The sequence below is a fragment of the Mesoplodon densirostris genome, chromosome 16 (genome assembly GCF_025265405.1).
Source record: "Mesoplodon densirostris isolate mMesDen1 chromosome 16, mMesDen1 primary haplotype, whole genome shotgun sequence".
In the NCBI taxonomy this organism is placed as follows: domain Eukaryota; kingdom Metazoa; phylum Chordata; class Mammalia; order Artiodactyla; family Ziphiidae; genus Mesoplodon; species Mesoplodon densirostris.
The window spans coordinates 72,142,596-72,153,380 of record NC_082676.1 but is presented as its reverse complement, the minus strand read 5'-3'; the positions used below and the strand labels follow the sequence as shown (position 1 = coordinate 72,153,380).

Here is a 10,785-nt window from a genome sequence, read left to right as displayed (position 1 = left end):
GCCCTCCCTCACTTGGGGCCCCGACTTCCTCCTGCAAATGGATCTCCTCCCTGCAACTTCCCCCAAACTGGTCCCAAGTCTCAGGATAATAAGAACAGAATGTGTTTGATGGTTACAGAAGGTGGGTCACTACTACCCACCCCCAGTTACTGGTATTAGTCACTTCTCACAAAACTCTGTGGGGGGGGGTAGTATTATTACCCCCATTATACAGATGAGGAGACTGAGGCACAGGGAGGTTAGCCAACTTACTCAAGATCACACAGGGAGCAAGACAGAGCCAAGGTACAACCTCCACTGCTCAGCTCTGTGCAGACCACATGCCTCCCCAGCTACAGCAAAACAGAGCTGTCTCCTGTCAGATCAGGTAAACGTCCAAAGGGAACTAGAGAGGGTGTGATTAAATAGCTCCTAGAAATTCCATGTCTGGTTTGCATGAGTCCAAAAGTGAACACTGAGAAGTTGTGGTTTCTAAGATGCTGGGGGGACATGGGAGGACTTCTCACAGAAGCCCAGGGATCTATGGGCTTCCCTGGTGGTGCAGTGGTTGAGAGTCCGCCTGCCGATGCAGGGGACACGGGTTCGTGCCCGGGTCCGGGAAGATCCCACATGCCGCAGAGTGGCTGGGCCCGTGAGCCTGTGCATCCGGAGCCTGTGCTCCGCAACGGGAGAGGCCACAACAGTGAGAGGTGCGCGTACTGCAAAAAAAAAAAAAAAAAAAAAAAGCCTAGGGATATAGGCCTACTGCTTGCCTGGCCGCATCACTTCCATCTCTCATCTCCGAGCTCTCCGGGGCCCGGGCCTGGGCACGGGTCTGCCAGTGGCCGCTATGAATACTGGTGTACAAGTATCTGAGCCCCTGCTTTCATTTCTTTTGGATATGTATCTAGAAGTAAAATTGCTGGATCATATGGTAATTCTGTGTTTACCATATCTGTTTTCCATAGCAGCTGCACCATTTTCCATTTCCACCAGCAGTGCACAAGGGTTCCAACTTCTCCACATCCTCACAGATGGACTGAAACAATTTTAAGCAAGGGATTTTTACAAATACACAGTGTCTTCAGCATGATATTTATTAAAACCCTAAATAGTTTCAAAAAATAGTCCTCAGTCTTCAGGATGTGAGCCCAAATAAAATGTCTCCTCTAAGAATAGCCTATATGATAATTCATGATATGAGATGGGAAACATATGAACAAATAGCACCTTATTTTTGGAAAGAGTTCAGATTCCATTAAAACATATATGTTTTAAAAATACATATATCCTCTTATCATGAGCATCACATTTGGATAAACTTAATCTGGCCACAAATGCTTTGAAATCAACTTTGCTTCAACACAGAATGTCAAAATAGGTGATGCACTGCTTTTTATAGGACAATTTCATATAAAACGTAACACCACTGCAGTCTTACTTTGTCACTAACAAGGATCCTGTCTACGTGTTTAAAAGAGCACACGAAGTATTTAGAATGTGTTAGAAGTCCAAGTAGACGTAGAAGCAGCATATGTGGAAAAGAGCAGCCAGGATTCTGTGTTCTGCCCAAGTTAGTTAGCGTTCAGTGCTGAAAGGACTTCTTTATTTAGGGTCATAATAGCTTTAGTGATTGACCAAGTGAAGAAACTGGATATGATTATTACAAGTTTTATCTTCAGTTCCCTTTAGAAATGCTACCTGATCAGGTTCCAAGGTAGGAAGTACATCAGGCTATTCAAAGAAGCTTTGGAAAACAAGGAAAAAAACACCAACAGCCCAATGCAAAACTAACAAAGAACAAAGACAACTCACAAACGTGTACACATGGCAGGGACAAGAGAATACTATAAAAAGCAATGATAAACCAATGAATACAACAAATTGACCCGAAGTTAAACATAATCTGTGATGTCGCAGAAGTTTGCATGGGAAATGCAATTTCAGGGGCAGTTGGAATAGATGTTTATCTCCAAGTAACACCCTGTAGCCATCCTGAGGAAGTGGAGTGAACAACTTTCAGGTAATTATGTTAGTGAAAATTTGGAAACCATCTACTCGCCCAAAAGGAGACAACTGAATAATTTATAATATATCCCTGCACATTTAAAAAAATGTTTAATGGAACTTGTGGTAATCATTCCACAATGTATATGTTTATCAAATCATCATGTACACTTTAAAGATAGACAATGTGTCAATTAAAGCTGGAAAAATGTTGAATTGTTTGATGCAATGCTCACTATATTATAATGAATAAAGAAGGTACGCTATTTTACCCAGGAAATGATCTGATTTAAAAGCAAATCTATAGAACCAGACTGGAAGGAACTCACCACATCAAATTCTAAACTGCCCAGGGAGGGGCGGAGAAGCTGTGCCCCGCCCTCCGGCGGCCGCCCCGCCCAACCGACGCTGAGGAGGGGCGGGGCTGGGGCCTCAGATTCCGAGATACTCACCGCCCACTGGCTGGCATAATCTCAGATTGTCACAGTCAATCTTCCGATTGGTCCTGGGCCGTCGCCTGATGATGATGTCAGCCGCCTTGCGTGCGCCCGGAAGCGCGCCTTAGTGGCAGGCGGACGCACGGAGGCAGCTCCTGCGTCCAGGCCTCGGGCTGCTGGTCGCGTGGTTTGGGTGGGTCAGCCTGGCCTTCCCTCCAACCCTCTGGGCGGCGTCGCGGCGGCAGGTCGGGCGAGGTTTTCTTCCGCGGTCTCGGCTGTGCGGTCCACCGCGAGGTCAGGTTCCGGTGCGTCAGGCCAAGCGTATTAGGGCAGCTGGGGCTCCATCAAGAGTCTTGAGTTTGGGCACGTCTTCACCTGCCTTCAATTTGGGCAAAATATCCGGACTTTACACTAACTTCTCAGAAGCCTAGGTGGTGATTTTTAAATGTTTAAAACATCCATTTTTGCGAGAACTCAGGGTGTTTCAAAGCAGCATCTACTTGGAGACTTCACTGGTCAGGTCAGGCACAGGTCGGCCACTCTGTGGGGGAAAAGGCCACTCCTCGAGGTGCCCGCAACTTGAATACCCCTTACTTCTGGCTGCGAAAACAGAGTCCTGATTCTTAGGTGAGCTTTTAATTTAAAAAACAAGATGGGCGCACTGTATAAAAAATGAAGTCCAAGGACATTCGGCAGCAAATGCCTTGTCTCCACGTTAAAACCCTAGAACCCAATCCCTAAGGACAGCTGTCCTTACGTTTTTGCCAATCCTTCCAGAAAGTCCGTGCAAACAGAGCAAGCCTATATGGAATCTTTAAAAAAAAAACACACACAAAGCAGTTTCCTCATCTGTAAAATGAGGTTGAAAAGTACCTTGGGCAGTTCTTGGGATGTTCTCGCTGCCTGTGACAACTGTTGTTATTATTCCACAAAGTGTTTGAACTTCCTTTTCTGACTACCAAAGAAACTCAAAGATTGTTTCATATTCGTATCACGGACAGGTCTGCCTCTTCTTTTCAAGCCCCCTTCTGAGGGGCTGCGAGCCCCTGCTGTGCTGAAGTGCAGGCCTGAATGCTAGCTTTTAACAATCTTTTTCTTTGCGCTATAGAAGGCCCTGGTTATGAAATTCTGAATAAAACCACAACAGGCTTGTGTGTTTGGGGTTGGCTGGGGGAGTGTTTGAGGGAGGGGACACCTGGTGGGAGGGGAGGGCCCAGTTGCCTTGGCTGGGCCTGCAGGAGAGGAGCGCAAGAAGAGCTGCAGCAGGTGTGCACACACACATACGTGCACACCATTCCTTACAGGGGCCGTGAAATAGCTCATCTTCAGGTTAAAGCAGGAGATTCAGGCTAAAGCCGTGTCCTTTCCCCTCCCACCTGGCCTTAGTTAGAAGGCAGTGTTCACACTTCATACAAGTCACAGTAAATAAGCCGACTGACCCATCCCGTCACACCTGCCTCTCCGAACCGGGAGGCGACAACTCAACAGTAATTGCGAGGCCGCAAGCAAGACGGTGGCAGAGGACAGGCAGGGATTGTCTTCATGTCTGGATCCAAGTTGCATCTATATTTACTTTAGGGGGTTTTCCCGGAGAAGTTTCAAGCCCATCTTGTGCCTCATTTCAAGGAGGAAGCAGGTGAGATCCTGATGTAAGCAGCTTTTGGCAGGAAAGAGCTCTCCGAAGGGGCACCCTTTTGTCTTGTCACTTTAGCAAAGCTATATTGTCACTAAACTTAAACTAGGCGCCCCCATGCTCTACTCATCTCCTGCCCTAGCACACCTATCGAATTCTGATCACACAGTACTTTGCCTAACCTGTTGGTTCTTTCCTTAGATCAAAGAAATAAAAATGAAGAATAATTAACAGGTGTACAGATCTATTCCCTAACTTCCCCTCAGTAATGGCACAAATAAACTGTGAACAAGACAGCATCTAAAGAAAAGATCACATTGGGAATCCCTTGGTGGTCCAGTGGTTAGGACTTGGCACTTTCACTGCCGGGGCCTGGGTTACATCCCTGGTCGAGGAGCTAAGATCCTGCCAGCTGCATGGTGCGGCCAAATAAATTTTTTTTAATGAAAAGTAAAGATCATGAGGAGTTGACAAGCCTGCACACTGTGGGAGATGGCTACGAGTCTGATACCCTAGCTCCAGGATTAACTGACATTACGTCCCCTTTTCCCTTTAAAACTTTCATGGCAGGGACTTCCCTGGTGGTGCAGTGGTTAAGAATCTGCCTGCCAATGCAGGGGACGCGGGTTTGATCCCTGGTCCAGGAAGATCCCACATGCCGCAGAGCAACTAAGCCCATGTGCCATAACTACTGAGCCTGCACTCTAGAGCTGGCGTGATACAACTACTGAGCCCACGTGCCACAACTACTGAAGCCCGTGCACCTAGAGCCCGTGCTCCGCAACAAGAGAAGCCACCGCGATGAGAAGCCTGTGCACCGCAACGAAGAGTATCCCCCGCTCGCTGCAACTAGAGAATGCCCACGCACAGCAACGAAGACCCAACGCAGCCAAAAAAATAAGTAAATAAAAAATAATTTTAAAAAAAGAATTAAAAAAAAAATGTTTCATGGCGGAGCAGCATCTTTAGAGGTGGATTTCCAGGACACGAGTCTGCCTTCTCCCCAGATTGCCATCTTTCTGATCAAAACAACATTTTCCATTTCTACCAACACTTCCCTCTTGAGTATTGATTTTCAAGCATTGGGCATCTGGAGCTGAGTTCAGTAACACTGATGTGCTTGGGAAATCGAGGAACAAGGTCTTTCTGGCCTCGCCTCCTGATGGGCAGGACAAAATTCTCTCCTTAGGAGACGGCAGCGGGGATCTGTGCTTCATGTCAACCTGGTCAGTTCTGAGGTCCATTCCAGCTAAGAAGGGGCACATGTCCCCTCTGTCACCTGGGCCTGCGCCTAGGCCCCGGCCACACTCATTTCCGGGTTCCCAGCCACCTGTCTCCGGACCAGCATTCCTCTTTATCTCTGCACCAGTACAGTAGGGACCAAGCACCATGGTTATTCAAGTTGAAATTAACTAGAATAAAATATAAACCCAGTGTCCCAGTCACACGAGCCACACTTCAAGTGGCTGGGAGACATGTCCGCTCACCAGCCCCAGTGGGGCAGCCTGATGCCCTCCTGCTCCCAGCACTAATGGGCCCACCCCGCTCCGCTCCTCGCCTATTTCTAGAAGCCACCGTACTGTTTAGAGTTTTCTAGTCTATGGCAGAAATTGGGCTGAGGGTAGGGTAACCAGCTAGTTCCAGTTTTCCTGGAACTTTCTTGATCATAGCATTGATGGCCTCATCTGGGAAGCCCCAGTCCTGGGCAAACCAGGGTGCTTGGTCCACCCACAGAGCAAGTGATGTCTGACCGAGCTCTCAGTGGGATGGGGTCAGGGCAGTTTATGCCCTTCGGTGGGGACACCCTGATGACACGTGCTCACTTGTAGATAAGACAGTCCTGCATTCACCTAAATACCCACGAAGCCTCAAGTGTTAGAAGGCTCTGTGCCTGGACCCCCTCAGCCGGGCTGGAGCCCCTCTGGCCCCCTGTGCCCACCTCCGTCACCCCTGAGTTTCTCAGTCATGAGCCTTTGGAAGTGAGCATTCTGTAAGAGGAGTTGGCTGTCTCTGAACCTGGGATCTTTTCTCTCCTGGGGCACTGGAGTGGGTTTTCTGAGGCCCCCAACACTGCTGAGATCTGGCCTTGGAGAACGGACCTCCTGCTCTTGGGGGGGCTCTTGCTCCCCTAGCAACTCTATGAATCCTGAGGACCATGTCCGCCTTCCTCTTAGCCTCTCCCAGGGGCCCAATCACCCAGCGCCCGAGACAAGCCCCAGGCAGAGCTCCAAGCTCAGGCCTGCATCTCAGCCAGGGAAACTGACCAGGGCTTGCCCTTAAGTACAAGCTGCCCCCCGTACATCAGCCTCTGTCCTGCCTCCTGCCCTGTTCCTGTCCCACCAGCTCTCCGTCCAATCCCCAGGGTCAGGCCCCTTTTGCTCTATCAGAGGGGAGGGAGATCCTTCCCGACACAGCAGCAATGCCCACCTTGCCCAGCCATCCCCAGTGGACGCCACAGCCCGAAGCTAGAGGTCCCTGCTATCTGTGCAGCCTACACATCAAATTCCCCCATTCCTAATCCTAACCCACACCCCTAGCCCAACCTTTTGCCACAGATTTACCTGGGGAAGCCACGTGTCCACAAGATCTCATCTATTAATCAAAGGATGATGGAAACTTCTAGTTTTTTCTTCTCTTTCTTTACTTTGGAGAAATGCAGTCAGGGTTGGTCCTCAGGGTCAATAAAACCAGCATCCAATTCTAATGCCCCCCAGCCCCACCTCAGTACTTCTTCCTCTTAAAAGCAGTTCTCCTCCTTCTCTTTGTAAGGGAGTAGTCAATGTAGCTGCTTCACTTACAAGCAATTATTAGCTAACTCCAGGTATCTCACCTGTTCTCATCCGTGTAACTCCCAGCGCAGGTGCTAAGGGAGGGCCCAGCACCTCGTCGGGATTCTGATGTGCTCTAAAGTGTCCTAATGGACAGCTAGGTTGTTTCTGTAAAATGCCAATGCCAGCCCCACCCTCAGATATTCAGAAGTAGATATTCAGTAGTAGGTCTGGGATGTGCAGCCTGGTGATTTTTCAAAGTGTCCCAACGGATTCCTGTGTGTGCAGGCTGTGAGCCCGGCTCCCGTACACCTGTGTGCACACCTGTGCCTGGGGCAGGTGCTCGGCCCTGGACCTCAGCCCCTGCAGTGCCTTCTGCTGAGCTTGGCGCCTTTAACCCTCCTTCTCTTGCTCCCCCTCCCCAAAACCTACCAAACACATCAGGCGAGGGGAAAAGAAGCAACGTTCATATTGTCGTTTTATTCGTCAGAATTTCCAGAGACAGAGTCTCTACTGGGCAAGTAGAAAAATAGAGAATTTTACTACTTTGAAAAGGCAGCTATGACAAACAAGTGTACGCCGAGAAAAGGGCCCCTGGGGCGCGAGGGGGCGCGGGGTTCAGTCTGGGGGTGTCTCCCCACGCCACTAGCAGGCCCAGTCCTGGAACCGGAAGCAGTCGCTGGCAATCTTCCACACCGTGTTGCTGGGCGAGGCCTGGGCTGTCAGGATGAAGTTCTGGTTGAAGTCCCGCTGTTTGTTGCCCTCAAACTTCACTGTCCCACAGATCACCACGAGGACCGTGGTCTGGCTCGGGGTGGCTTCATCGGGAACGGGCTGGCAGTCTACCACGTTGATTTGGAACTCACTGGAAGGCAGCATCTCAAAAAACTCACTCAAGGACTCTTGTCCCGAGACGGCGTTGCCGTTCCACACCAAGGTGGCCGTGCCCATGTACAGGCGGGACAGCAGCCGCCGCCTCTTGTCCATGGTGGTGTAGTACACGTTCACGAACTCCTCAGCGGCGCGGCAGGCCTGGTCCACGTAGGTCTTGAAGTCCACGGACGCCATCTCTGGCCCCGCTGAGGAAGGTCTCCACCCAGGTGCTTCCTGTACCTGGGGGAGCCGGGCTGTGGGGCAGGAAGGTGGAAGAGACCCTGTGTGAAGGCCATTGCCCATCCTGCCGGACAAACGAATACTCCTCCTCCTCTGCTGGTGGCAGAACAACTACACATGGTGGAGAGATGATTCTAGGCGCACACTGTTGCTGATGCCTGGTCTGACTAGGCCTCAGTTCGCTCACTTTAAACGGGACCATCCCCAGCTGTGCATAACAGCAATGTTGGATGAAAAGAAGCCGTGTACACCTCGTGCTTAGTTAAAAAGCCTGAGACCCACATGGTCCGCAGTGGTAGCTATTACTATGAATTTTAACAGTTTCGTTTTATAAGCTATAGTACATCTGATAGTGGAAGGCCACTTTTTCCTGGAAGCATGGAACAGCTGTGACTGCCCTAGAGGAGAGGGTAAAGGGACTTTCCTGGTGGTCCAGTGGTTAGGGCTCCAAGCTTCCACTGCAGGGGGCACGGGTTCAATCCCTGGTCGGGGAACTAAAATCCCACATGCTGCGTGGTGCGGCCAAAAAAAAAAAAAAAAAAAAAATTACAGAAGCGGGTAAAGACGCTGCACCCTGGGGAAGGGAACAGTGGCCCAACAAAGGCCAATCAGTCTATCCTCAGCTCACCTACAGGGTCTGTGAGGGAGGAGGCAGGTTTCCTAAGAGGGTAAGAGAACAAATGCCATGAGCACAGGACGGGACCAACATGGTGGCCACAGTCCTCATGACGGGCTCTAAGAAGCTAAGCTGGTGCTGACTGGAATGAGAAGCTAAGCTCGTGCCGAGCTCCTGGGAGCACAGGGGAGCCCCGTGAGCCGAGGAAAGACAGGCCAGATGGAAGAAATTCTATGGGGTGCGGGGTGGTGGCAGCAAGTTAGAATTTCAACTGTAGCCAAAATGTCACATTTCCTTAAAAAAAGGTCCAAAAGCACAAAGAAAAATTATTATTACCTTTTCTCAGGGTATGGTACAGCTATTATAGCTGTATTCTTTTTTGCACGATTATAATATTTCACTAAACAAAAATCCAACACAGGACACCATTACTAAAATAGTGGATGGGTTTAGATTTACAAGCTTAAATACTGATTTTTTTAAAAATTTCAACAACCTTAAAAAAAAAAAATCATCTTATGAAAGAGATAAAAGATCCCAGGCAGGGTTGCGAAGGAGTCAGGCACTCTTAAGGGCGGAGGAAGGTGCAGGCCTGAGCCTCCAGGAGAGAACTAGCCAGGCTGGGCGGGAGCTCCCACCTAGAAAGCAGCGCTGGGTGCCCAGCGCTGATGCAGGGTCCTGCCACCCCCTCGGGACCTCAAGTCCAGCCTCGCAAACACTCACTCCAAGCTCCTATTTCCTAGTGCTTTACATTCGTACACCACGTCCTTTAATGGTCACCGAGAACGGATGAGGGTGTTACTGTAACAACGTCACTAATGAGAAAAGAAAACTTACGTGTGGATGGAGGTCACACCCCTGATCTGTCACTACAAGAAATTGTTGCCGGGACGACGCGGTCCTCTCACTGGCTCCTGCCCTTCTAGGGTCCAGTCTGGGGCTCAAGGTTCCAGGACAGCAGTTTGTCATTTCCCGCTGCGGGCCCGTCTCCCTCGCTGGACTCCCCATCAACCGGCGTCCACGCGATTCCCCAGCACCTCGGGCCTCCGCCTCCCGAACGCAGCTCAACCAGCTGCCCGCCCGGGCGTCCGCAGGGAGAGAGGTCGCTCCTGCGGGGCTGCGACCGGCCCAAGACCCGCTGCGGGACCAGCCGGCATCCCCACCACGCGGGGGCCACCTACCTGCGCTGGGTGGTACCGACCTACGCGGGGGTCACCTACTTGAGCAGGGGGCACTTACCTGCACGGGGTCATCTACCTGCGGGGGTCACCTACCTACGCGGGGGTCATCCATCTGCGCGCGGGTCACCTACTTGAGCAGGGGGCACTCACCTGCACGGGGTTACCTACCTGCCCGGAGGGCACCTACCTGCGCTGGGTGGGGGTTACCTACCTGAGTGGGGGGCACCGACCTGCGTGGGGGACCTACCTGCACGGGAGTGACAGCGGGGCGGCGGCCCTAGTCAGCACCGGACAGCGTGGGCCTCAGTCAGCTGGGTAGGCGTGGGCGAAACGACCCTGGTCGGCGCAGGTCGGCGTGGGCGGCTCCGGTCACGCGGGCCGCGGCACAGAGGACTTTCGGGCCGGGCCCGCCGAGGCTCCGCGCTCCTCCGCTGCTCGCCCGAGGCGGCCCAGTAAAAGCTGCCTCCAACGAACCCCTTCCTCCCAGCAACCGCCTGATCCGGTCAGCGTCTCAGCGGGCTCCCGCGCTCGGCCCGCCAGTCCGCGCAGACGCAAGTGCACGGCCTTCGCCCCCGCCCCGTGACGGGCAGCTGTGCCAGCCAGTGGGACGGCGGACCGCAGGCTAGCACCGCCCAGGTGTGTCAGAGGCGAGGCGGCTTCCGGGAGAGACGCTTTCCCAGAAGACCACGGCAAATCCGTGCTCGAGACTTCATTGGTCAATCTGGGTCACCGACTCCGGCCCGACGTTAGGTGGGGCCTCTGATTGGGCGAAACTTCGCAAGTCCCGTCCCCGACTCTCGGGGTGGGGCTGTCTCGCGGGTGCGCGAAAGCCGCCGGGCATGAAAAGTTTATTGATGGCGCCGCGTTTTCAGAGTGTGTGTGTTGCCCCCAACTTGGCTACGCTAGGGCGCACCTTTGCCTGCTTTCCTAAGGGAAACTTGCTCTCAGTGTTCAGGACAAGTTTAGAAACTGGGTGGGCTCTTCCATATAGGCGACCCCTCCGCCCCCAATGAAAAGTGTGGATTATAAACAAATAAGTTGCAGGCTAAGT

The 10,785-nt window shown here is 51.8% G+C and overlaps 1 protein-coding gene across 2 annotated transcripts; it reads right to left on the bottom strand.

Moving 5' to 3' along the window:
- Window positions 1-7,289: 7,289 nt before the first annotated feature.
- Window positions 7,290-10,293, bottom strand: NXT1 (nuclear transport factor 2 like export factor 1). 2 transcript variants are annotated; one of them, XM_060077754.1, is made up of 2 exons: window positions 9,982-10,293; window positions 7,290-9,670 (listed from the first exon to the last, which is right to left on the bottom strand). In XM_060077754.1, exon 2 carries the CDS (start codon window positions 7,998-8,000, stop codon window positions 7,470-7,472), a length of 531 nt encoding a protein of 176 aa, XP_059933737.1. In that variant the 5' UTR covers window positions 8,001-9,670; window positions 9,982-10,293; the 3' UTR covers window positions 7,290-7,469. The 2 variants fall into 2 exon arrangements, with proteins under 2 accessions (XP_059933737.1, XP_059933738.1); XM_060077755.1 differs by having other exon boundaries at window positions 7,290-7,951.
- Between the last annotated feature and the right edge of the window lie 492 nt (window positions 10,294-10,785).